This window comes from Macaca nemestrina, chromosome 6, assembly GCF_043159975.1.
Source record: "Macaca nemestrina isolate mMacNem1 chromosome 6, mMacNem.hap1, whole genome shotgun sequence".
Taxonomy (NCBI): Eukaryota; Metazoa; Chordata; class Mammalia; order Primates; family Cercopithecidae; genus Macaca; species Macaca nemestrina.
The window spans coordinates 85,780,432-85,807,449 of record NC_092130.1 but is presented as its reverse complement, the minus strand read 5'-3'; the positions used below and the strand labels follow the sequence as shown (position 1 = coordinate 85,807,449).

Below are 27,018 nucleotides of genomic sequence, written 5' to 3'. Positions count from 1 at the left end.
TTTGAATTCTATTCATTGCAAATGAATAGAAAATTATTTACTTATCTGCTCTTTTTAACATTTAAAGGATTCTAAGGTTCCAGATTTAACAACTTTAAAACAGTCCGACAATATTATTTTTATTTCTCAAAAAAACAAGCCAGATTTGGGGCTAATGAATGTTAAAATTCCAAGGATAGAGGGTATTCTGAAGAGGTCCATGTTGGATGCTAAGTAATAACTATGAAATTCTGTTTCTTAAAGTTTACTACAAAAACAGTCAGTTTTTAAAAAATTCATTTCTGACATCCCAAAAAAACTATCTAATTTTTCTTTTAAATAAACCTAGCTTGAGAGGGAAAAAAAAAAAAACATGTACAATTTGGTGGCATTCATATCTTTATTTTCACCTGGATTTTCTAATAGTTTTAAAGCACAATATCTTAAACCAGCTCTTTTCTGCTTGAATTTGAAGAACCAACCTTTCTAATCCTCCCCCATTTCAGTAACAAAGCAAAATAAGATAAATAAAAAAAGTCATTTAGCATGAAAAAAACATTTCAACAGATGACAACTGTGAAAGCCATTCACTACTTGTTATATGAAGCTTTACAAACTGAGTCATTTTGAAAATGAATATTCAATTCTCAACAGGCAAAGCAGGACAAAGGAGAAAGAAATACATTTGTTCTCAGTGGAAGAGAACCCAGTAATTAACTGCTGTAAAGTAGCAAATTCTGTACATACTGAAGTACTTTGTGGGAGGGTGGCTCAGACTTCAGAGACCTTACAATTCTCAGAAGTTCTTAATACACTAAAAAGTTGGGTTTAGAGGAGCAGTAAAAAGAAAAAGCATAGCAACCCATTGTCCTACATTAACTATTGAACTTCCACCTCAAGCATACTACTTTACCTTGAAATATACCTAAACCTAAATTGCTCAATTCCACAAATTCCAGCAACCAACAATTCAGAAAGGAAAGAACTCTTCCCTGGTTTTACCATATGTGTAAATATCCACATATACTCTTTTCTGCTGTGATACAGACCTCCTTTTCTTTCCATTCTACATGATACGAATCTATAAGCTTACTCAAAAATGATTTTTTTTCATTTAAACCAAGACACTTTCTAATCAATCAGTATAATCCCTTCACTATCTCTTTATTAGAGAACTTTGTCAACTACTGAATTTATGTGCAAAACTCTGTAGCCTATTTGTTGATCCTATTTTTTCTATTATTTTGTAGGCTTTTTAGAATATAAGGACAAGTCTACATTATAGTTACATTTATGCTTATTGAGAAAGCACTCCATTAGTCCTCAAAAAGAATTTTCAAAGTATTCACTGTGTCATTTGGCATGTGAGCAAGCCAAGACTGAGGTAATGGTGCAAACCATAAATAGCTGAATAAGAAATAAAGAGAAAAGAGTGAACACCAGCCATTAATTTTTCAATAACAAGAGTAGCAGCAGAATAGGGAAAAATAATTGGTACCAGGGGCCATACAATAAAGAAAATCAGCCTACTTATCTTTGGAACACACTGAGTCTTACATTAAAATTGGAAGGATCTGGGTAATTTTGGAACTAAGCTTCCTATCAGGAAAAAAAAAAAAAAAAAAAACAAGACTTCATAAGTATGCTCCTTGTGCTTGGTGTAGCTCATCCTCCTCAGTCTCAGTGCAACACTCACAGTATTAACTAAGTAACCTAGGAACTCTTTCTTCTTACACCACTCCTGCCAGGCAGCTATTGCAGTTCTTCTCCCACCCCTCTAACAGCTTACTGTCCCCTCTGCGGGCTTCACTTTCTCATCCTACTACTCCCTAATGCACTTGGTCAAGTCTACTTTCCTTCGTATACCTGCCTTTTCCTATTCTTTCCCCATCACTGTAATCTAAGCTCTAATTCAATCACTTTCATTTAAAAAGATAGCCTTAATAAAAAGCCTCACAATCATAAACTCAGTTGGCTTAATCTGTCAAGACAAACCATAATAATCTTTCTGAAATGCTCTTTCCCTGTCATCTGCGCTGTTTCTCATCAAAGTCCACCTTCTTCTCTGACCTCATCCCTTCTCTTTCTCTACTTACTCCCTTTCCCTTTTTCATCTCTTTCCCTCCAAGCCAGCCAGCATTGCCCAAAGTACAGTTCTCAGTATTTTTCCCTTTAGTCCTCCTCTGATGGCAACCATTCCATGTCATTTTCACCTACATGCAAATTACTTCCAAACCATATGTCTACCCTTAGTATCGATCTCTCATCTGCAAACCACTGATGGGCATTTCCCATTGACTGCCCCCTTAACATCTCCTCTCAATAACCTACATTTCATACAAATCATCAGGCCATATTGAGCCAACTTTTCAGAAGAGGTGAAAGTTAAAATTGATATTTGCCTCTTTCCCTCTACGAAATCACTTTCATTTTTTCATTCATCTGTTCCTTTCTATCATCACTATCATACTCCTCATTCATTCAAACCTAGTGTCACTTAGTCTACTGGAGCTAGTCCACCTTCTATACAACCTGTCCTGCACACCATGTTAGTTTAAGACTTTATACTCTGCTCACTATTTATGTTCTCTTTCTCCTTATGGCAGTAAAAAGCACTCTCCTAAATCTATCTTTGACTCAGTTAAAGTAAGGCAAAGGGCATCTGCTTCCACCAAAACCAGAGCTGAAGGTAACAGTGTTTTTTCATTCAGACACCAGGAAAAAAAAACAAAAAAGTAAAAGAGGACTTAAAAGGAGAGTTAAAGTGAGGAGAACTGAGATAGGTGCAATGGTCATTTTCTACCAAGGAATTTTCCTCCACAGTTATCTCTAGCAGTAGTTTTCAACCCTTTTTTCACTATGACACACGTAAGGGTCATTCATATACAAAGCATTCTCATGTATACACTCATTTAACAACAAAGTGAAAAAAATTAAATGGATTAGTAAAGCTCCGCAATAACTGACAATCACTACCACACTGGTGTATGTACTAATATTTCTATTTCAGTGACTGACTTCTGTGAACTTGTTCACCTCAAGAGAATACAGACATGAAATTCAGGTTATTAAAAAAAAATGTATTCAGCACAGATACTGACCAAAAGGAAAGAGGCTGGTGGGAAAAACCAATATAGCCAACCTCTTGTAAACTGGTGGACTACCACTCCTGGACACAAGACATCCACAGCTACAGTTCTGCCAACTCCGAGCAAGCTAGTTGTCATCACTTCTCTCTTCCCCGCAAAGAAAGTACATGAAGATACAAGAGCATGAAGCATACACAGAGACAAATTCTCCCACTTGAATTTGCTCTATTTCATTAAAAAAGGAGATTCAGGAATTTAATTACTTTATAATATTACAGTATTCATAACAATGTTCTTATGACACTGTGATATAACATCAACACTGAGGCAGCTAAACTTTCCAAAAATCCTTTCTGTGATATTTATAGCTCTGTGTAATAGAGCCTGACCTACTTAGCCAAAATACATCTTAGTTATTTCTTCCACTATACTAAGCAAACCTATGTTACCATTCCTAAAAAATGCACCCAGCTCCACATCTCTGCTCATGCCAGCTGGAGTACATTTCCCCTACTCCTGTTTATCTAGTATCTATAAAAAAATTCAAGACACCCTCCAATTCCCACCATTAAAAAGATTTCACTGATCAATAATATATCTGGCAACTCATAATTCTTCTGTATTACTGTACTTTCCTATATTCATTAGACTTTTCATGTACACAAAGACTACACATTATACTTCCTTTTATGTTCAGAAACACAGAAACAACACCTTAAACATGGTAGACACTAAAACATGTTTTGATTAATACCATCACTCACATAATCACACACCTCTAGGACACACACTATAATAAAGAAGAAATTACCTGATTCAATTAAATGCAAACAAAGCACTTCTAAGGGATACTGTACAGTAGGATAGATGTTTATCATTCCTTCACAGGCCTTCTTCAATCTAGCAGTCTCATGAGGCAACTTGAAAATATAAAAGCAAAATATACTACATTCTAGTAGTAGTAAAATGTATTTATGAACACTTTCCTAATTAGAAATACATACAAGTCACATTAGAGATTTAAAAAATCAACTTACTTTGGATAAACTCTGAATGAAATGCCTATAAAGCACTTGGTGATCTTCACTAGGAATCTTATCTGATAATCCCAGTGCATTCTCAAAAGCAGTTAAAAGCTGAAACAAATACAAAAGCTATCATCTGTATCATACTTAAATGACAAACGATTAAATGTATAAGACTCTCCTACACAAACTACACCTTCAAGTTAACTGCAAATGTATTCTACAGTCTGACCCTGACAACTCCAATGAGGAAAAAAATGTATATGCAAGTTTTGGAATGCATTCTAACTCCAATTGGCCAGCAAACTGCACTGAACTGGTAAGTAACAACTATGCATTAACAACATTAATTTAACAAAACACACTTCCCAGTGCCTGCTGTCTCCTACAAAGTAGTCAACCAGAGTATAGTCTTATATGCTAGCATAGCTGCTACTGCTCACGTATCATTTTTAAAACAATTCTTCGGAAATCACTAGCATGTTCTTTGAAATATCTTCAATGATAGCAAATCTTCAACCTTTAAAAATAGTTAAAAAGTTAGGTGACACTTTTGGCAAAAGAAAAGCAGAGATATGACTGAACTGAAATGAAACCACTTCTCTTATGCAGTATTAGCTGACTCTGAAGAACATTCCATCACTTCTCTTATGCAATATTAACTGACTTTGATGGCCAACAGGCCTTCTAAATATGTCTTGAATAAGAACAGAATACTAGAATCCAAGGCACGTGGTATAAAGCACTTCACACCACTCAGTTGGCTACACATTCTGCATTTTAAAATGAATACTCATGACTGAACACCAAAAAGCCACAATGTAGTTCAATATCTCAAATTTTCTTTGGAAAGTATGGTATAAAGTCTATACAAATAAGTAAATATTTGCTGCCCTGATAAAGTTAACATAGCTCAAAACAGCCTAGCATAAAAGATTTTTTAAAACAGTAATAAAATTATTCCAAATGAAAAATCTGTGATACATTTTTTTCTAAATACTTAGTATTCAAGGTAACAATAAATCCCCCCATTCTTTTATCTGTTGTTAACAGTTAGAAATCAATTCTTAAAATCATAAGTACAATTAATTCTCTGTCATGGAGGAGGGTAGGATAGACAATCCAAAAAGTTACTTTACTTATTTTGGAATGTGTTTGATATTCTGGTAACCTACACTATTTTAAGGAAAATAATGAAGTTATATTATGATATTATATAATTTAAGAGAAACTGCTAAGCTACCTAATTTTGTCACTGCTCAATTTTTTCCACAACTGAATATATGCACAGATAAATCATGTTATCACACACAAAAAAGAAATCTTATCCTCATATTTTTATCCCCAGCTCTTAGGACACTGCCTGACACATAATAGGTAGTCAATAAATATTTTCTGAATAAACAAATTAATGAGTGAACAAATGAACACATATACAAATAAATGAACTTCCTATCCTATATAGGGCCTATATTTGTTTATTTAAAAATTCCACTCAGTTTAACAAGTGTACATTAAGTAGCTATTTACTATAATAAGAAATTAAGTTGACTTTTAAAGTTACAAATAAAAAAAGGAGAATGATAGATATATTTTCCAAATGTGGCTCAAAACCAATTTTTTTTTAGTCTTTCAAAAAATTCTTTTCAATTACTTTAAAATCTGCACCATAAAGACTTTTTTTCTAGGCATAAATACTCTAAATATTAAATATAAATACTCTAAACAGTGGAATTGTTAAACCTCAAAGTAATTCAGTACTCTTAGTTCAGAAGTGTAAAGAAACACACCTTTAAAGGTACTACTTTTTAGACACCATAAGCAGTGTTGTGAAAGTCAATTTTCAGTTTATTTTTTATAGTGATTAAGTTACTGATGTATTGCAGATTCTTATGAACACAAGGGAATGAAATTCTGATACCATGAGTACCACCAATTCCACTCCATCCAGACTCTGCATGAGACTCAGGCCAATAATTCTGACTTTATCTAGAAGAGCCTCTATGAATTTAAAATTATACATTTACAAAACACCTAGTCTAACATACAATCCTTTTTTTTTTTTGAGCATCCATTGAATCATCATTGAATGTCCTATTTCCAAGGTAATTCATGTACTAATATCCAGAATCTATAAGGAACTTAAACAAATTAGCAAGAAAAAAAACAACAATCCCATCAAAAAGTTGGCTAAGGATATGAATAGAAAATTCTCAAAAGAAGATACACAAATGGTTGACAAACATATGAAAAAATGTTCAACATCACTAACGATCAGGGAAATGTAAATCAAAACCACAATGCGATACCACCTTACTCCTGCAAGAATGGCCATAATCAAAAAAATAAAAAAATAGATGTTGGTGTGGATGAGGTAAAAAGGAAACACTTCTACATTGCTGGTGGGAGTGTAAACTAGTACAACCATTACGGAAAACAGTGTGGAGACTCCTTAAAGAACTAAAAGTAGGCTAGGTTCGGTGGCTCATGCCTGTAATCCCAACATTTTGGGAGGCTGAAGTGGGCAGGTCACTTGAGGTCAGGAGTTCGAGATCAGCCTGGCCAACATGGTGAAACCCCATCTCTACTAAAAACACAAAAATTAGTCAGGCATCGTGGCACATGCCTGTAATCCCAGCTACTTGTGAGCCTGAGGCAGGAGAATTGTTTGAACCTAGAAGGCAGAGGTCGCAGTGAGCCGAGATTGTACCACTGCACTCCAGCCTGGGTGACAGTAACACTCTGCCTCAAAAAAAAAAAACTAAAAGTAGAACTACTATTTGATCCAGCAATCCCTCTACTAGGTATCTACCTGGAGGAAAAGAAGTCATTATACAAAAAAGATACTTGTACATGCATGTTGATAGTGGTACAAGTCACAACTACAAAAATATAGAACTAGCCCAAATGCCCATCAATCAACGAGTGGATAAAGAAATTGTGATATATATATATATATATATATATATATAGACACACACGACACACACACACACACACACAATGAAATACTACTCAGCTATAAAAAGGAATGAATTAATGGCATTCGCAGCAACCTGGATGGAACTGGAGAATATTATTCTAAGTGAAGTAACTCAGGAATGAAAAACCAAACATCATATGTTCTCACTCATAAGTGAACATATGAATAGAACATTGTATGTTCTCACTCTAAGTTATGAAGACACAAAGGCATAAGAATAATACAATGGACTTCGGGAATTTGGGTGAGGGTGAGGAATAAAAGACTATAAATTGGGTTCAGTGTACACTACTCGGGTGACAGGCGCACCAAAATCTCACAAATCACTACTAAAGAACTTACTCATGACCAAATACCACCTGTGCCCCAAAACCCTATGAAAATTAAACATAAAAAAAAAAACTCCATAAAAAGAAATAAACTCAGTAAAAAACGAGCAATGATGTGAACACACACTTCACCAAAGAAAATACACAGGTGCAAATAAACACATGAAAAGATGCTCAACATTACTAGGGAAATAGAAATTAAAATGACAATGATCAATTATGTTTCTATTTTCTAAATTCAATTAAATGATCAATTTTCATGAACAAACTTATGGAATAAATGAGTCAATACCATTTGCTGAGTTTCATTATTCTGGTCCTCCGTACTTTCAGCCAGGAACTGAGTCAATTTTCTCCATAGTTGATGAAGCTCTTGGTTGTCTGCACCTTCTTCCTGCCGTGTTTTTATCAACTTGTGCCATGTTCGAGCCACCTATTAAAGAAGGAGATTTTAAATTATTTTGTCCAAAATGTAAAAATGTCAATAAACATGTAAAATCTGCAAATAAAAACATTTTTATCTGTTAATATATAAAAATCGCAAAAGCATAGAACCCCATCTATTTTTTTTTTATTTTATTTTATTTTATTTTATTTTATTTTATTTTATTTTATTTTATTTTTTTGAGATGGAGCTTCGCTCTTGTTGCCCAGGCTGGAGTGCAATGACACAATCTCGGCTTACCACAACCTCCACCTCCTGGGTTGAAGCGATTCTCCTGCTTCAGCCTCCTGAGTAGCTGGGATTACAGGCATGTACCACCATGCCCAGCTAATTTTGTATTTTTAGTAGAGACAGGGTTTCTCCATGTTGGTCTGACTGGTCTCGAACTCCCGACCTCAGGTGATCTGCCTGCCTCAGCCTCCCAAAGTGCTGGGATTACAGGTGTGAGTCACCGCGCCCAGCCCATCTATTATTAAAAGAAGTCAGAAAATCATTCACCAACCTCTAGGTGTTTCTTTTCTTGGTAATATAGATCCACAAGTTTCTTGCAGACATCACACCACTTCTGTTTGTCAACACTTAGAACAAAACAAAACACACACACAAAAGGATTTTTGAATCTGATTAATAAAAATAACCAAGGACTTAAAACACTAAAATTTAAGTATTCCAATAATAATTTCAGGTACTATTTTAAATTAGAACATATCTTCTTTCATACTACAGTAAAATTTTCTAAAATGAGCTCCTCATAAAAAAGAAAAGGTCTAAGAAATATTATCTTCTATTACATTGACTGAAAATAATATCAAAGTTCCAAAATTAGTCAGTCCTCTTACTAGTAGTGTTTTGATTCTACTTCAATCACAAAAGATTCTGTGACAAATGTTTGAAAGAAAAAAGCCTCCCAATTCCCAGTAAATGTTGGAATACTTCTATATGAATTTTAATCAGTTTATTAAAATTCAAGCTTTGAAAGAAACTGGCCTTTCCTCATACATTTCTTACCTTTCATAAAGATCTAGGAGCTTTTGGTAAACACCGGGTAAGTCATCCTTAGCATTTATGTGATTATATTTCTCATACAAGTTTGCTAACCCCTAAAAGAAGAAGTACTCATGATTATTCTTTTTCCTAAAACATTTGCTGTTCTCACATTCATTTATTTTGCCAAATAATATGATAATCTATAAAGATTATTTATGAAAAAGATTATAATTTACAAATGAAATGATCTGTCTAGGATTTGCCTCTAAATATAATAACTGGGGGTCTGAGGGCACAGGTAAAGTGGATATTGTTGAGTATGGGTGACAGGAATAAAGAGGTATACCATTCCCTTTTCTTTTGAAAATTGATTTGAAGTGCTTCACGATAATAAATACTTTTAATGGCTATTTCGCAATCTTCCCATGTAAGACTACTATAAGACACTATTTTTTTTTAATTTCAGCATGTGTTTTAAAGTGTTTTATTGCAATATCATTGACATATAAAAATTGTTTATTTTTAAGGTGTACAACTTGGTATTTTGATATATGTATTCACTGTGAAATGACAACCATAATCAAGCTAACTAGCATAACCATGCTACATAATAGCATTACCATTGGTGGAGAGGGTGAGGGGAGGTAAGAAGATTTAATTTTAAGATCTATGTGACAATACTTTTATATGATATAATCAAACAAAAAAAAAAAATCAAGTAGTCTGTGAAAATTGTCACTTTTGCTTTAAAGAAGGATCAGATATCCTAAACCACTCAGTCCACTATAAAAGCATCAATTTCTCTAAGTTTGTTACCAGATATCCTCAAGTTCTTATTCACATGAACCTAAGACAAACAGGTTCATACTCTCCAGGGCCTACAACATTGAATTCATCAGTTTCAAAGGTGTGATTGAGATACCAAACAAAGTTATTAAATGTGAAAAAGTTGGAGAATCTACGTAAAAACATTAAGGCCACTAAGCAAGAAAAAAGAATTTAACTTGCATTCAAAGATAGAAACATTAAACATTTTTATATTATTTTATTTTTCGGAAACATTAAAAAAACATTTCTTTTTCCTCAGGTAAGCATGAAGAATGATATTATGGACAAGTCTTTTATATGCACATATAACTAAAGTAGAGATTTATATTTGAGTGCTCACATTTGAAATAATCTATTAGATAGGATGTTAAATAGTGTTAAACAACATCCTTCGCACCACTTTTTTTCTAAACTAACTTTTAGGTTTAGAAAACCAATAAATTTAAATTTTTTCTTATATGGGGCAAATGTAGGTTTAAATGCTTAGTTTAGTGTTGAAACCTGTATTTTGAAAAATGTGAAAAAAAAAAAAAATCCATTCCCATAATACAGAAAAAAAATTTTTTTCTACATACCTGCCAAGCTAGTAATTGATCTGGCTCTAATTCAGCAGCTTTCTTATAGGCACTCTGGGCCTGATCAGGTTGTTCTAGTTCTGCTGCAGCAACACCAATAAAAACCCAGGCATTATAGTTATTTTTCTCTTGTTTTAACACTGTCTGATTTAAAAAAATAATAAAAGAGCAAGTCAGTAAATTTTGGAAGCAAATGAACTAACAATAACAGAAAGTCTACTTATGAGTCAGGAAATCCGTATCTACCACTAACAGGGCAAACTTCAGAATGCCATTTAACCTATCTGGTTTCAGTTTCCTCAGGGGAAGGAGCTGGACTGTATGAGTGACCATAATGGCTTTGAAATAACAGGTGGTTTTTTTAAAGCTGCCCAAGTGATACTGACACCTCCACCAAATGCCTCCCCATGCTCTTTGACAATACTGGGTATAAAAAGAACAGTAACTACTCAGTCATCCTGCCTGTCTCCATACTGCTACTAGTCAAACTCACAAAACTGTTCTCCATCTCATTTCACTTCATTTCCTTCACCATGATAGTTTCCCCATATTAGACACATGGATTTTTCTCGGTTATAGACTAGGAAAGTAGATTCACCCCGATGTGACCATACCAAATATGTTCAAAATAAATAGTGGCAATGAATGTTTAAACAACACATGCCACCTGGAATAAAAATTATATGTAGAGATAATTGCTTTCAGAAATAACAACTACTTGCTAAGGTAAAATAAAATAGCTTGAAGCAGTTAGTTAAGTATATTCTAGGGAAAGAAAAACAAAACCGGTAGCTGAAATGAAATTAACTTCTTAAGGTTTTACATTATTCTAGAGAAAATAAGAATATTTCCATGAGTTAAGCTAGTCATATTATTTGACTTGAGTGCATCCACATAACACTTCTAATAATCTGTCCCTAATATGCAGTACAAGCTCCATTCTATTTGTGAACACACTGATTACACAAATTGGGTCATTCTTGTCACCTGACTAAGTCAGAGTAAAGGGAACACCGGGGAAAAAGGCACTCAGGCCTCATAGCACCTGCTCCAAGATTTAAATTTTCCAAAAGCCCAGCTGCTGAGAGGGCCTGCTGTAACCCTAAGATTAGTTTTCCCCGGTAGCTGCCATGACTCTAAGTCTAGTTTTACCTACCATCGTCACTCACCAATCAGAGCCTGCCAGCTCCCAAAAGCTTCTCTAGTACCAGTGAGCTTTCTTTCAAAATAATACACAACATTTTTCTTTCCAATAAAATGGCCAACCTTCTCTTTGTTCTTCAGACATACAAAAGACCACTTAGCCTGTGTGCATATGCCCGAAATTGCAATTCTTGCTTCCCAAAATAAAATTCAATTTAAATATTCGTGTCTCTATTTATTTTGACTTCAACATAATAATGCTGCCTCCTAACAAACCACAACAATGATGCAACTACCAAAGTTAAGCTCTAAACGCTGGCGCCTTATTAATGCTTATGTTCCCAACACCAGCTACAATGGCTGGCACTTAACTGCTGAACAAAATGCAATAGTCAACCAGCAGTTAGTTAAATACCGACTATCTGCCTCATGACCAGATTCTTTTCAGAATCTGAAATGGATGTTTAAGAAAATAATTATCGGCTGGGCGCAGTGGCTCACGCCTGTAATCCCAGCACTTCAGGAGGCCGAGGTGGGCGGATCACCAGGTCAGGAGATGGAAACCATCCTGGCTAACACGGTGAAACCCAGTCTCCACTAAAAATATAAAAAATTTGCCAGGTGTGGTGTTGGGCGCCTGCAGTCCCAGCTAGTCGGGAGGCTGAGGCGTGAACCCGGGAGGCGGAGCTTGCAGTGAGCCGAGATCGTGCCACTGCACTCCATCCAGCCTCGGCCACAGAGTGAGACTCCGTCTCAAAAAAAAAAAAAATTATCAACAATGTGACGAAAGCAGGTATGAAACTCTGAAAGAACACAGAGAAAAAAGAACGGAACTCTGCACAAACTGGAGAAGGCTTCCCTGAAGAGACACTCGTATCATGTGATAAAGAGCCAAAGGCAGACAAGGTGACGATCAGACAAACCCACAGCAAATGCAACATTCCTTTACTCAAAAATGCATTCAGTCTCAACCAATATTCTGGGTTACTGCACATTAGTAATCAGGCATTTAGAACTGATCAGCTATCCATCTGCATTTTCTAATTGGGTCTCTCTAGTATAAATTATTAACTATTTGGTGTAATTCGTATCTGAATTTTGCAGAAAGCCTACAGAAAGAAGACAACTATGGTGGTGCTGTATATAATAACTGAAACGTGCATCAATTAGATAAACCTAGTGCTGAAGGAAACAGTCCTTCTTCCCTTCTTGTACTCCATCCACAACCTGTCCCCACTTGGAACACACGGCCTACCTTCTTCTAAATCAAGATGAATACTATCATGGCCTTGCATCCCTGCTAGGCTCCATCAGTCACCACCAGAAACCTAAACCTCACAAGGGTATCCTTTATCTGTTTACTCCTTAGACTCATCCTCATATTGCCATGTATACTCCCTAGTCTTGCCCAATTCCCTCCCTACCACTCTCCTAAATTCTTCATTGTGCCCTCTGAAACTCCCAATCTGGATCAGCCAAGTTCCCTCCATATTTTTAACCTTTCTTTTAACCACACCAAGTTCTGCCTCAATGAAAACATGGCTAATTCCCCTATAGATCCTACAGATTGCAGCTGACTTCTTTTACAGCTCACATGCCACAGGCCTAGGAGATGAGAAGCGGCTTCTCCTCGCTCGCACTGTCACCTACAGTCCTCTTCTGCTCCTTCCTCCTTCAGCAACCCCACTGCCTTTGAAGCTCAGGCCATCCAACTATACTACTAAAAACAGCCTTCTTGTTGCTACAGTCTACCAACTTCCTAACTCCCCTTTCCTTCAGTGAAAATTCTGTATCCTTCTTTTCCACCTCAGTGCCTGTATTCATTCTAACCTTCATGTTGATGTCCCATTGAACACTCTGGCCTCTCAGTTACATGACCTCCACGCTACTCACCCATCCAAAATCTGAATTTCCAGCACGGTACTCATCTGCTCCTCTCCTACCGTCCCAGGTCAATTACTGTAGTGGACCCATGGTAACAAATCTTTAACCTTTGATTTCTCTAATATTTTCTATCCTAACCCCTTTTTCCATTGCCTATCAGCCCACTTCTCATTTCTCATTCCTCCTTACCCAGCTTAGACTCCAGGACTCACCACTGTCATCAATCCCTTGTCATCACAACCTCAACTCCTTTGCATGTCTTTCCTCTCATCTTTCTCTCCATCCACACTTGAACCCCATCATGCCCATCTCCAAACCTGGGAAGCTGAATACGAAGAGAGAAAACTACAGCGGAGTTCATTAATTTCACTTTAATAGCTCGAAACTTCAAATGGGCAATCACTAGGGCCTGCTAATCTTTCCAGTCCTTACTAGCATGTTTGTTTTCCCACCACGAAAAAAAAAAGAAAGAAGCTATTTCATACCTTCTTTTATCTCAAACCTCCTAACCAAGTCTTCTCCCAGTCTCATCTTATACTTCGCCAAGAAAATAGAAGCCATTCGAGAAGAAAGCTTTTCCCATCGCCAAATCTACAAGCCCAACACTGTATGATGGGCACCTATCTTCTCTCCTGCTAAGATGGAAGAAGGATTAAAGGGCTCCCTCAAGCTCTGGATCCCAGTGTGTCTCTCACCTACTGATGACTTTACTCCTACCACTACCCTCTGTCTCTCCTCTGCGTCCAATTTCTCCCTCTGAATGGAAACATTTCCATCAACATAAAAATAAGCTTTATAATCTTGATTCTCTCATCCACAAACCAAATAGAAAAAGAACACTAACATGCCATTAAAAAATGAAAACTTTAAGATACAGTAGCATTCCATGATACAACCATCAAAAGACATTTATGGGATATTCAGGTTTTCAGAACTTGGTTTTGGTAAGTTACCAATACAGAGAAAATTAAGTTTGGCAAAGGTAGTTTATCCTGCTAATTGGAAGCTAAATGTCTAACCATTCTAATGGTTCTACTAAATGGCCTTACCCCTTTTGTTGTTTGGACAGTAAATAATTCACATATTACAAATCAACAATGTTTATAAATGGGTAACATACTTTTATTGTGGAAGAAAAAAATACTGGTTACCTTACAGTGTTTCAAAGCTTCTTTGTATTCTTTGTTTCTGATTGCATCTCTAGCACTTTTTAGAGCAGTCTTCACTTCCTTGCTGGACATTCTGTCAAGGCAGAAAGCCTGAGTGAATCTACAGTAATATCTACCCGCCCGTAAAGGTTCCAACAAACTTAGTCATCTGGAAAGGGAACCTGGAAAGAGAAAAGACTCCTTCTATCTGGAACAGTCTTCCCTCTAGCATATACACAGTTTATTCCTTAACCTCTTCAGATTTGTACTCAAATGTCTTTATTTCCTCAATGAAACCCTCCCTCTACATGCTATTTTAACATTTTAATCTTGCCATCCCCCTACTCTCAACAACCCAGTATTTCCTGAACCCCTTTCATTGCTTTATTTTTCTTGAAAGCATTTGTCACATTTAATATACTATATATTCTACTTATTTATCCTATTTATTTTCTGGGTCCCAACCCCCACAAGAATGTAAGTTCTATGCAGGCAAGAATTTTTTTTTTCACTGCCGCATCCATAGAACCTAGTATCTTACAAATTACAGATGATCAATTAATAAGTGTTGAAATTGAGTTATATTTTATTTACATCCATTCTCCATATATTTTGGCTAAAATACAAACGATCTTCTTGATCAGAACTCAAAATACATACCAATCTCAATCCAACTCTCCCACTCTATACAAAGTAAGATCCAGTAGAATAAGCCCAAGTCACAGATCAAACACCAACACAAATAATTTCAGTGACTGTGATAGGAAAGTTTAAGAAAGCATTGTTTTAATGCTAGTTTCTGTGAAACATAAATCAGGATATTAACTTTCTTCACAATAAGGATTACTGTAGGATTATTACCCATACTTTCTCTAAAGAAAAACAATGTTTAAACTTGAATGGAAGCAATGGATAATGCAAAAGAGTTGTACATTAATTTCAGTCATAAGAAGATATTTTAATTAGTAGATAATTTCTTCATTTAATCTTAAGATATATTAATTTTAAATAAACTAGCATATTTTAAGATTTCACAACTTATTCTGGCTTACCTGTAAACAAGTCTAATTCAATCATAATTCAATGTTGAAAAAAAGAAACATTTGTATTTTCTGTCAGTTCCTCTAATCTCATAGAAAGGTAAAACAAAGCTGGGGTAAATATTAAGTATTTATAGGTTTCAGATGCTCAAGGGAGTAAAATATACCAAAAAGATGAATCACTGACATGGTAAACTGACAGTCCTTTATATCCAAAGAAGAAGCTAACACAGAAGTATGAGACCAAAGAAGCTTGAGAAGTTAGATATATATTTTTTAATCTTTTTGACTTAAAAAATGTTAGGATTCAAAATAATAGAAAAATTAAGATACCATAAAATCAATTTATCTACAGCTAGAACCAGATTTCCTAAATAGGCAGATAAGTAACTTTTTTGCCGAGTTACAATAATTATATAATTTAAAGCACCATATTTCATATGTTCTTGATTTAGAAACTACTACCTTATCTGAAATTATCTTGGTATATATTTACAGGTGAAACCTTCAGAACTTTTTTTGTAGTTTGCAAATCTTGATTGGAGTAGGTAACAAATTTCAATGCTGATTTCACAATTTTCTCAAACCAGTTTCCTTTGGTTTAAAAAAACCCTGCAGACTAAAAAGAAGAAAATAACATCAAGGATGATGACAACTGATCTAGACCAATAAAAAGAGACAAAAAGAGATACTCAAGTAAAAAAATCAAAAGATGTCCAAGTTGAAAAGGAACAAAAACAGTCTCAAATTAAAAACAAACAGAAGACCACAACCATTACATAAGGAGGAAGTTCACCATCTCTTCTATCACCCAACATTCAAGAGGGCACGTATACAAACAAGGTAGAACCAACCACTACTAAACTACATGCAGCCCCCAAGCTATTTGCTATGCATGATATAAAAAATACATAAAGAATATAATCTAAATCAAGAGAAAGACTTAAGACATATAAGTCATTCAGTAATCAAATGCTAAACTAAGGGTAATGAGTGGAAGTGCAATAGGAATTTAGAGGAGGAAAGGTGTGTGGCGTGATGTTATTAACAGCTACTATTAATAGAAGAAGACAAGACTTAAGAATGGAGGGAAGAAGGAAAATTGCTCTACTCAGAGGCAAATGCATTAGCAAAGTGAGAGAAGTGGGAATGAGTTGTGGCAAGTATAGGAAACAGTGAGAAAGCCATGCTGAATGGATCAGAAGGGACTTATTAAAGAAGAGAAGAAAATTAGGTTGGATAGGTCAAACAGAGCCTCAGATTACAGATCCTGAAAGTCAAAAAGACAAGTATGAACTAAAATACAGCAGCAAATAGGAAGCCATTAGGAATTTTTAAGTAGATTGTTTTTAAAGACCACTATATAGAAACAAATACCATTTTTCTCTTGGTAATCAATTCTAATATTAAATATCCTTCAGTATCTGTGTGTCTCCATATGTAATTACAATTCTTCATGCTACAATGGAATCCTCTATTCTTCTCTTCCAATTCCTTCTTCATTTGATGCAACATTTAACATAATACGCTAGCACTGAGGTCCTCTCTCACTCATGCATACACACATATATGTACGTATGTAAGTTTCAGAAGGTTAATTTCTAAAAAGACAAAATAATCTGCCCCTTTTCAACCCTAAAAGCTACTTCCTCCTTTTTTTGAGGGGGTGGGGTGGAAGGGAAAGGTCCATTCACCAATTTTCTAAACAAACCCTTATTGAGATCCAACCACCTACTAGGTACCACTTAAACCCATTTTCCTTCCAAGGGTAAAAACCTACTACCCAAAATGATTCCACGTAACCCCATACTCCTCTATTTTGGATATTTCCCTTGATTGTAAGGATTTCTAACATTTCAAAGAAACACCTAGCTCTCTTGCAAGAGAGGGAGATGTCTTTAACATTCTTCCACAACACAACTCCCTATTAATTCTTCCCTCTTATACCTCTCCTCCCACTTTTCTTCTCAATCTCAACTGACTTTTTTTAAACAAGAGTATTCATTTTGTACGTTTTCACTCAATTTTTTCTATTACCAACCCAAAATATATATACATATTTTTGAGATGGGAGTCTCGCTCTGTCCCCCAGGCTGGAGTGCAGTGGCGCGATCTGGCTCACGGCAAGCTCCGCCTCCCGGGTTTACGCCATTCTCCTGCCTCAGCCTCCAGAGTAGCTGGGACTACAGGCGCCCGCCACCGCGCCCAGCTAATTTTTTGTATTTTTAGTAGAGACAAGGTTTTACCGTGGTCTCGATCTCCTGACCTTGTGATCCGCCCGCCTCGGCCTCACAAAGTGCTGGGATTACAGGCGTGACCCACCGCGCCAGGCCAACCCAAAATATTTTTATCCGACATAAATCAAGCATAAAAAGTGGCAACAATGGCACTTAAAAAGAGTTAGAAAGTGACAGTCATGCCATAAAGGCAATGATATTCCTCAAAGACAACATATATATGTAAGTGAACTGATATGTCCTACTGTCCCCAGTTGAGGCTATGAAACCTTAAATAATATTCCAATATGCTCATATAAAGATTCCACAAAGCTAAAACAACAATAACAATAAATAGTAATGATAATGATAATGGAAGCTAATTACAGAAAGGAAAAAAAATGATACCTTTAAATCTAATAACAAAAGGTGTTTTGTGATGACCCATAGTCTGACATTAAAAAAAAAAAAAAAAACCTATGCCATTAAATCTTTCTTCTGAAAGCAATGAGTAAAAAAATCATGAAGTAAAAATAGATTCCAATTTATTATTTAGCATTCTAGACACTTACCTTTTACCTATTATTACTACCTCTATATTCTTCCCGAATTGAATTTCAGATTGTTCCTTATCCATTTTCCATCTAAATTAAATAAAAACAAGTATGAGACAGTCATATAAAAAGATGACACCCACAACCCAAAACCTTCTAAACTTTTTAAAGCATCAGATTCAATTTTCATAATTCATAATTTAAAACATGAGAAATAATTATGTACGATTTTTAGTACTTGTATTCTTTCCCAGAGAGATACTAATCTTAATCTCCAAATTTCTAAATTGGTCTAAACTATATTCCTAGGGTCTCAGATGATAAAAGGAAACCTCTATAAGAGATCAGAAGGATTCTGAAAAATCATTTCAGAATCATTTTGACACTGATGTCAATATAAAAAATGGAGCCAAAAAAGAATATCTACTATTTCTGTGCCATTTTTGCTTTGAATCAAGGACATCTACAGACAACTAAGGGTACTTATTTACACCCAATTTGCAGCCTAATTATATTAGAATAGAACTTTGTTCTAAGGAACATAAGGAGTATAATACAATTATATTAGTTCGTAATCTAATGAAAACAGAGAAAAATTTTTAATGTTAATAATGCATTTAAATAGTCATTAAAAATAGTAACACAACTAACTACACATCTACAAGTTCTAAGAATATTTTGATAGCATCCCTGAAGTGGCTTCTGTCAAACAAAAAATAATCTAGAATGGTCCCTGGAGAGAATGGAGGTGGTTTTGAAAAGTTGAATAAAGTGAAAAAAACATGCTACTTCAGAACTAGGAAGTAAACAATGTTTAGGCAAGGCAGGTAGGGATGAACAACGAATGAAAAGTTTCCCTAACCAAAACACTCATTAGTGATCTACCTAAATAGAAGTATAAGTTCAACAGTAAAAAGTCTTACTGGTAAGAAAAGAAAGTATAGTAATCCAAACAATGTTTAGGAAAGTAAGATAATAGTTAAAAAAGAAAAAAAAGTACCAACTTGACTATTTCACTGGCTTCTTTAGCCCTGGTAACACTTGGCTGCCCTCCTCATCCAATCTAGTTTTAATTTATCACTCAGTCACTTCAGCTCTGTTCTTACAAAATACCCTAGATCCTGTCAGCCCCGTTACTCTGTCATATCCACCCACCAAGGCTTACCCTAGTTGAGAGTGAGCTTAGGAAATCAAATAGATCTAGGATCAAAGCCATTAGGCCTTGGGTACCTGACTTCATTACTCAAAGCCCGTTTCCTCACTGGTAAAGTAAGAATTGCATCACTTACCTGACATAAACATAGATGGAGTACTTGGACATAATCTATACTAATAATGTCCTATCTACTGTTAGTCTCTCAATCAACTTCACTACTTGCCATTCCTAAAACAACTAGTGGGATAACTCAGTTACTAATTTTCTCTACACATTCAAAATCCCCAACCCTCTCTGCAACCTCCTTCTTCCTTGCTCTCTCAAGAAGTAAACTTCTTACCTATACAAATGGCCCCTGACTTACAAATGGCTGAACTTACAATTTTTTGACTTTAGGATGTGCTTATCAGGATATTAAATGCATTTTGACTTACAATATTTTCAAGTTAAAATGGGTTTATCATGGTGTAACCCCATCATAAGTCAAGAAGCATCTGTATTCCTCAAAAGACAGCTATCATCAAACATGAGTATCCTCTTCAAATTAGTTACTACACTACATGAATACTAGAGTACAGCCTACAACAGGGATCACTTCCTCCTCCAAACCACTTATTAACTGAGCTACTCAACTGCAACTTAACAAATATTATTTTTATTATCTTATATAGACATAACCTGTCTCCCAATTCAATAAATTCTTAGATGTAGATCTTATATTTTCAGAGCTTCTTAAATACCCAACACTTACTGAATAATACATATTCAATAAAGAGCTAATGATCTTCCAGCTTCCAAAGCTTACCAGTGTTAACAAAAAACTGAGTGACTGAGGGAAGTGTCTCAATCAGTAGAGGTTTATCGAGTCACACTTTGAGGACGCTCCTGGGGAAAAACAAGCCCACAGAAGCATCTGTGACCCGCACTTTCCAAAGAGGGCTTTGGCAACTCAGTATTCTAGGGGAGAGCATGCAGAAGTGAAAAACGGTGGGAGGGAAGTAGGCAGTGAGGCAAATGGTTACATTCTCCTGAGTACCTTTTCTGATAGCATAGTTACTGATTAGCAAAAATGTTATATGTTCACAAAAGAGTAATCAAAACAATGAGGGAACCTGAAATTATGAGAACTAGCTGAAAAAACTGGGGACTAGGAAAAAAATAAATGGTGGAGAGGGAGTGAGGGGAAGGACTGTTGAAAGGGAGAGATTATCCATGTAAAAGTGAAGAAAAATGAACTAATGAATGGTTAAAAATAGAGGAAGATTAACTTCAACTTAAAATAGGAACTTTTAATGAGACCTATTTAAATGTGGAATGAGGCGTTTAGTGGAAGTGCTTCCCATGGCTGGAGATGAAAAAGCACAGGCTGAACAATCCACTCAGCAGGAATGATTTAGGATAAACTGAATGTCAGATGGGAAGTAGGACTAGAAGCCTCTTAGATTCTTCCAGCACAATGTCTCTAAGGCTCTAAAATATCTGTCTTGCTCCAAATCACTGCAGCACCTGCTCCTATTGACACTGCCAAGGGGAGAAAGAAGAAAAAGATGTATTCTTGTAATTCTGTCATCAGAGTACATATCCTGTGGAAACAAGGCTGTAGAGAGTAAGTACAGTTTATGGAATCAGACACAAAGTTAAATATAACTTTTATGAATTCAAATGTCAGTCAATATTGTCACCATGGTAGAAAATACATCCTACATTCCAAATAAATTCGAAACAAATTTGTGTTTATGAGGGAGTCCACTTGTATCACCTTCCACGCTGTATTATTATTTCATGTATGCTAGGTTTTGCTTCCCTGAAGTCTAACCTCGTGTAAACCGAGACTATTGTTTAGGTTCTTTTTTTTTTTTTTTTTTTTTTTGAGACAGAGTTTTGCTCTTGTTGCCCAGGCTGGAGTGCATTGGTGTGATCTCGGCTCACTGCAACCTCCGCCTTCTGGGTTCAAGCGATTCTCCTGCCTCAGCCTCCCGAGTAGCTGGGATTACAGGCGCCCGCCACCACGCCCGGTATTTTGTGTATTTTTCGTAAAGACGGGGTTTCACCATGTTAGCCAGGCTGGTCTCAAACTCCTGACCTTAGGTGATCCGTCCGTCTCGGCCTTCCAAAGTGCTGGGATTACAGGCGTGAGCCACCGCGCCCAACACTGTTTACGTTTTTGCGTGACCCGCAGATCTTTATCACGCTGCTTGAGTAACAATTCTGCTACACTAACAGATAAACTCAGTAGACTGGCAAGAAATTTTGTAATTAACTGCAGACAGAGCATTTAGTGAGTTACGGCACAGACTCTTCAATTTTCAGTCGTGCTCTGACTGGCTCCCTGTGTAAACTCAGGTCAGTCATTTAACCTCTCTAAGCCTGTTTTCCTATCTGCAATATGGTGAAAGTGAGGATCATGGAAAATATTCCATATAAAAGTACCTGGCATGCAGTAGATGCTCAGTAAATGCTTAGTGTAACGCTCAGCACCTAAGTGTCATGTGAGTATTAAATAAATCTGTTCCTTATTACAATTATCTTATGCAAAAAAAAAAAACCTGCCAGCATTCAGTTGAATTATGTTAAGTAGTACAACTCCTCTTTTTACTATCAGAATATTAAAACTACTAGTGTGATGTGCAAATTATATACTCGAAACTAGATACTGAAATTGGAATTTGGCTTTGGGACAGAAATCTTCTTCTTCCAGAACTCTCCAAAGGAATTCAACAGTCAAAAGAGACCGGTTTTTATTCTGCAGCAAAACAATGATATTCTGAACCTACGCCAACTAACTGAATACGTCGCAGAGCCCATTTCCCCCTCCAGTTTCCCTTGCCTCCTTTGCTCTCTGAAGGCAAGGAACAGCTATGCTTTCCCCCGCCTACAGCCTGAAACTTCTTACTAGGCCCCGCTCCTCGTCCCATGAGAGCACAGTAAATCCTGACTGCACAGGGTAAGAGAAGCTATAAGATGAGACAGACGAGAGATTTCTTTGGGAAGGTATTCGAGGGGCTCTAAGGTATTCACGGCGCACCTGAGGCGGTCCACCCAGAGGCCCCACAAGGAACCGCCCTATTGAACTTAAGTGACAGCCGCGCCGCCACCTCATCGCCGCCCAGTTCACGCTCTCGCCGAACACTCAGTCACGCTTGCGCGGCCCAAAACGAACAGCCCCGGCCCCGATCCTTTCTTTCGCTAAGTACCATTTCAATCGCCTTTATGATCCCTTGTGCAAAAGCGACAGAGATCCGAACCTACCTGGGACAGATGCTCCTCTTCTACAAATGCCGAGTCTGCAATGAGAGCGCATGCGCCTTTCCCAGGCATCATTCACGTGACTGGAAGTGGCTGGGTTCTGATTTGCTCGGTATTTGATTAAAAAGCCTTAATGTGGGTAAAAGCGGGGATTTCTCTGTTGCGCATGTGCGCGCTCTCAGCCTGATGGGAGTTGTAGTTCTGCGGGTGAAGCCCGACGTTACTATCAAGAAACCAAACTGCAAGCTCTGGGAGTTGTTCGCTGTCCCTACCCTGCTCTGCCAGGGAGAGAACGCCAGAGGGAGGGGGCTGGCCCGGCGACAGGCTCTCAAAACCGCTACCAGCGATGCTACTGCTGTGGGTGTCGCTGGTCGCAGTCTCGGCGCTAGCGGTACAGGCCCCCGGAGCAGGGGAGCAGAGGCGGGGAGCAGCCAAAGTGCCCAACGTGGTGCTGGTCGTAAGCGACTCCTTTGTAAGTACCGCGAGGCAGGGGAGGGGCCCCCGCTAGGGACCGGAGACCTCCCCGCCGCCGCCTGTGCTGCAAGCTTTGGGTAGCAGAACCTGAGACATTTTCAAACACCTTTCACCCCGATGCAAAAAAAGAAATACATTTTATGTGAGGCCCCGTGTACTCACAAGCACCCTATGCAGGCATGTAAAACAATAGTGAAATACTGAAAACATCTTTGCAGATTTTTTTTTTTTTAATACTGACCTCGATTCGCTAAATTATTTTACCACTACTAATGAACTTTCAGTCCATACCCCGGTTTGGTTTAATTGTGTGGTAAAATAACATTCTGCATCTCCATAAAAGCGTGTTAGCTTTCCAAAAGTCATTTCCCAGTTCACCTCAGGTTTGCAGGAATTCATGTTTGGGTGAGAAGTGAAGAAAGTTTATTTTTATTATCCAGGTTTGTGATAATCCTGTTAGTGCTGATTCAAATGGAGTCGTTGGTATAACTTGATTCACTCCCCCGTATTCCAGAAAAATTTTGCGTGTGTGTGTGTGTTGGTAATGTGGCCGAATCCCAAACTTAAACAGTTTCTGAAACTTTCCCAAGGCAAAGGTGCTACTGTCAACCTTACCGAAGCTTTTAGGATGATACATGTTTTAAAAAGTGCTGCTTAGACAATTGTTTGGTTATTAATTGTAATATTAGTTTATTATCACTCGGTGTTACTGTGGTCACACAGAGGTTGGTGTTAAGCATATCTGGCACTAAAGAGTGTTTGCAATCATATGTTGTATTCCCTTTCTCATAGATTAACCCGTGATGATTAAAATTGCATAGTCTGGATGTGCCCATGAGATTTTTTGAAAATATTAAAGTTATCTTTGTGATTTAAACTTAGAGAATGGGCGGTACTGGAAATTGACTAGATGGCATTTTATTACAGAGTGATCTTGTAATCAAAGACAAATGAAGGAAGCAGGATTGTGCAGAGGAGAAGCTGAATTTTGTTGCTATCTTATTATGACAGTTCTCAAAACTAATATGGTGCTTCAGACCTGCTTTCCAGTTGGAGTGAGGGGAACAGACCTTTCTACCTGCATGTTGGATGGCCACTGATTGTGGGCTGCTCCTAGAATGGGGCATGATGTTGGGCAAAGCAGCTGTCTTCAGCAGAGGCAATTGTTCATTCCTAAAAGGGAATTCGGATGTGGATCACAACATCCCAGAAACTTCTAAAGATGACTGAGATATTTAGGTTTGTTACTTCTTTAGTATAGTATGAATGCATAGATTTTTCTATATTTGCTTACATTTTTGGCATTCACATACTTGTTAGTATTCAAAGTGTCCTATCTTTGGCCAGTGGAAGCCCCTTCAGGTGGTTTTGAGTCCTTTTGACCCATCCCCCTTAGTATTTGACAGCTTGCTTTAACAGAGTTCAGTGTCCACAATGCGTATTTCCTGCCCCATCTTGTATTTAGAGACCACAATCTGAGTGTTAGGGTTTTCATTGCATCTAGACCTTTCCAGTGGACAAATCTAGAAAGTACATATATTTTAGAAAGAGAAAAATAAATTGTGAGATTATACTGATACTTTCCATTCAAATTTATGAGTTCATTCTTTAATTTTTATACTTATATCTTTTTTGTCTTATGCCAAATATTTTGGTCTAAACACATTAATACAATTACTTATTTGCTTTTTCCAAACATATAATATGTATATATCAATGTGTTTGAAAATAAGACAGTAATATTACTAGAAATAATGCTAGTCCTGAGTGGAGCTTACAGTTTCTTTGAAGTTTTTGTTTTAGGTGTATTCAACTATATAGTAAAAAGATTGGTCTTTAAACTTAAAATAATTCCTCTGTCTATGATTATACCAGTTTGGTATGCTGTTAGATTCTTGACACTGATTTATCATTTCTAAAACTCTACAGGCTAAGATAGAGCAGTTCAGCTGATAATAATTGTAGGAAGAAGATAGCACATTTGTTTTACATTCAGGATAACAACGCAAGAGCTTTGCAGACCGACTCCCAAGAAAACAAGCAAAACAAATGAAAACACTTTATACATAAAAACTATTAAATATTTGAAACATTTAAAGTGTCTGGAAATTGTCCTAAGGGCATACACCAAATGAAGAAACATTTATTCAAGAAAATCCACTAAAACTTGGTAAGAACAGCAAGAAGAGTCTGTGGCAGTGAACTATGGCTTTGACAGAGGTTTCACTCACGTGGGTGTGGCCAAGAAGATAGGACTCCTCCCCACAGCTCCCAATGACTGGTTATCATATCTCACTAGAAGGGACAGGCTGTGAGGATTTCTCATCTTCTCCTAATCCAAGTTGGAGAGGTTAAATTCCTAATGAATGCAGCTGAGAAGTTGAGGGCTCCCTTACTTCAGTCAGCCCCCACTTACAGGACAGAGGCTTTATGCCAGGTGCGGAAGCTTGAGAATACTAGGACCCTCATTGCCCTGGCCCTAGCTCTGAGGTAGGACAGAGGTTCCATACCAGGAGAGACAAGCTGAGAAGATCAAACAAGCTTCTGCAAAGCAAGCAGAATGGAGGAAATAATAAGGATTAGAGCAGAAATTAAGGAAACAGAGGATGGAAAAATAGTAGAGAAAATCAATGAGACAAAAAATTGGTTCTTAGACAAAATCAGCAAAATTGACAAACAGTAGCTATGCTGAACAAGAAAAAAGACAAAAGAGCTAGATTGCTAAAATCATGAAAGAGAATGGATACATTACCTTAAGAAATAAAAGAATTACAAGGGAATACTTACATATAACAACTGTATATCATCAAATTAGATAACTTAAATGAAATGGACAAATTGCTAGGAAGGCAGAAACTACTGAAACTGACTCAAGAAGAAATAGGCAATCTGAATAGACTTATAAGAAGTAAAGAGAGTAAACTGGTAATTTTAAAACTACCAACAAAGAAAAGCACAGACCCAAACAGTTTCACTGATAAATTCTACCAAATACTTAAAGAATAATTAATATTAATTCTTCATCTCCTCTTCCAAAAATTAGGAGAGAACACTTCCAAACTATAAGACCAGTTTGACCAGGCGCAGTGGCTCACACCTGTAATCCCAGCACTTTGGGAGACCGAGGTGGGTGGATCACCTGAGATCAGGAGTTCGAGACCAGCCTGGGCAACATGGTGAAACCCCGTCTCTACTAAAAATACAAAAATTAGCCAGGTGTGGCAGGCATCTGTAATCCCAGTTACTCGGGAGGCTGAGGCAGGGAGAATTGCTTGAACCCAGGAGACAGAGGTGCAGTGAGCCGAGACTTGCCATTGCACTCCAGCCTGGGCAACAGAGCAAGACTCCATCTCAAAAAAACAAACAAACAAAAAAAAACAGTTTTTGCCTGATTCCAAAGCCAGGCATACATCACAACGAAAGAAACCCACAGACCAGTATCCCTTAGGAATATAAGAGCAAAGATCCTCAACAAAATGGATTTGGCCCTCCATATTCACAGGTTCTGAATCTGCAGATTCCACCAACCTCAGATAAAAATATATGGTATTTATGGGATGTGAAACTCACAGAACTTGACTTTTCCTATCCATGGGTTCCTCAGGACTGACTGTGGGACTTGAGCTCGCAAAGATTTAGTATCCTAGGGAGGTATTGGAAACAATCCCCTACAGATACCAAGGGACAAATGTACTAGGAAACCAAATTCATTCGTATATAGGAAGGATTATTCATTACCAAGTGGGATTTATCTCCAAAATGTACAGTGAGTTTACTATCTGAAAATCAATTAATGTAATACATCATATTGACTGAATAAAGGACAAAACCCATGTGACCATCTCAATAGATGCAGAAAAAGCATTTGACAAGATTTAACAATCCTTATGCATTCAACTGGCTAGAAATAGAAGGGA

General features: G+C 36.9%; 2 protein-coding genes across 4 annotated transcripts in view; one reads left to right on the top strand and one right to left on the bottom strand.

The window, feature by feature from the left end:
- Positions 1-22,715, bottom strand: part of SKIC3 (SKI3 subunit of superkiller complex) — a 91,525-nt gene extending 68,810 nt beyond the window's left edge. The window contains exons 1-10 of one of the 2 annotated variants that reach the window (XM_011758814.3): positions 22,631-22,715; positions 18,244-18,315; positions 15,921-16,074; positions 14,419-14,509; positions 10,241-10,384; positions 8,859-8,950; positions 8,353-8,428; positions 7,698-7,838; positions 4,106-4,204; positions 3,880-3,988 (exon numbers count right to left, since the gene is read on the bottom strand). In XM_011758814.3, coding sequence (XP_011757116.2) covers positions 3,880-3,988; positions 4,106-4,204; positions 7,698-7,838; positions 8,353-8,428; positions 8,859-8,950; positions 10,241-10,384; positions 14,419-14,508 — 751 coding nt within the window. In that variant the 5' untranslated portion in view covers position 14,509; positions 15,921-16,074; positions 18,244-18,315; positions 22,631-22,715. Of the gene's footprint in view, positions 1-3,879; positions 3,989-4,105; positions 4,205-7,697; positions 7,839-8,352; positions 8,429-8,858; positions 8,951-10,240; positions 10,385-14,418; positions 14,510-15,920; positions 16,075-18,243; positions 21,233-22,630 lie in introns of those variants that run through there. The other variant, XM_024796096.2, reaches the window with a different exon arrangement.
- A 79-nt stretch (positions 22,716-22,794) lies between these two features.
- Positions 22,795-27,018, top strand: part of LOC105491976 (arylsulfatase family member K) — a 49,582-nt gene continuing 45,358 nt past the window's right edge. The window contains exon 1 of one of the 2 annotated variants that reach the window (XM_011758816.2): positions 22,795-23,099. In XM_011758816.2, the coding sequence (XP_011757118.2) occupies positions 22,974-23,099 (126 nt within the window). In that variant the 5' untranslated portion in view covers positions 22,795-22,973. The remainder of the gene's footprint in view (positions 23,100-27,018) is intronic. The other variant, XM_071098698.1, reaches the window with a different exon arrangement.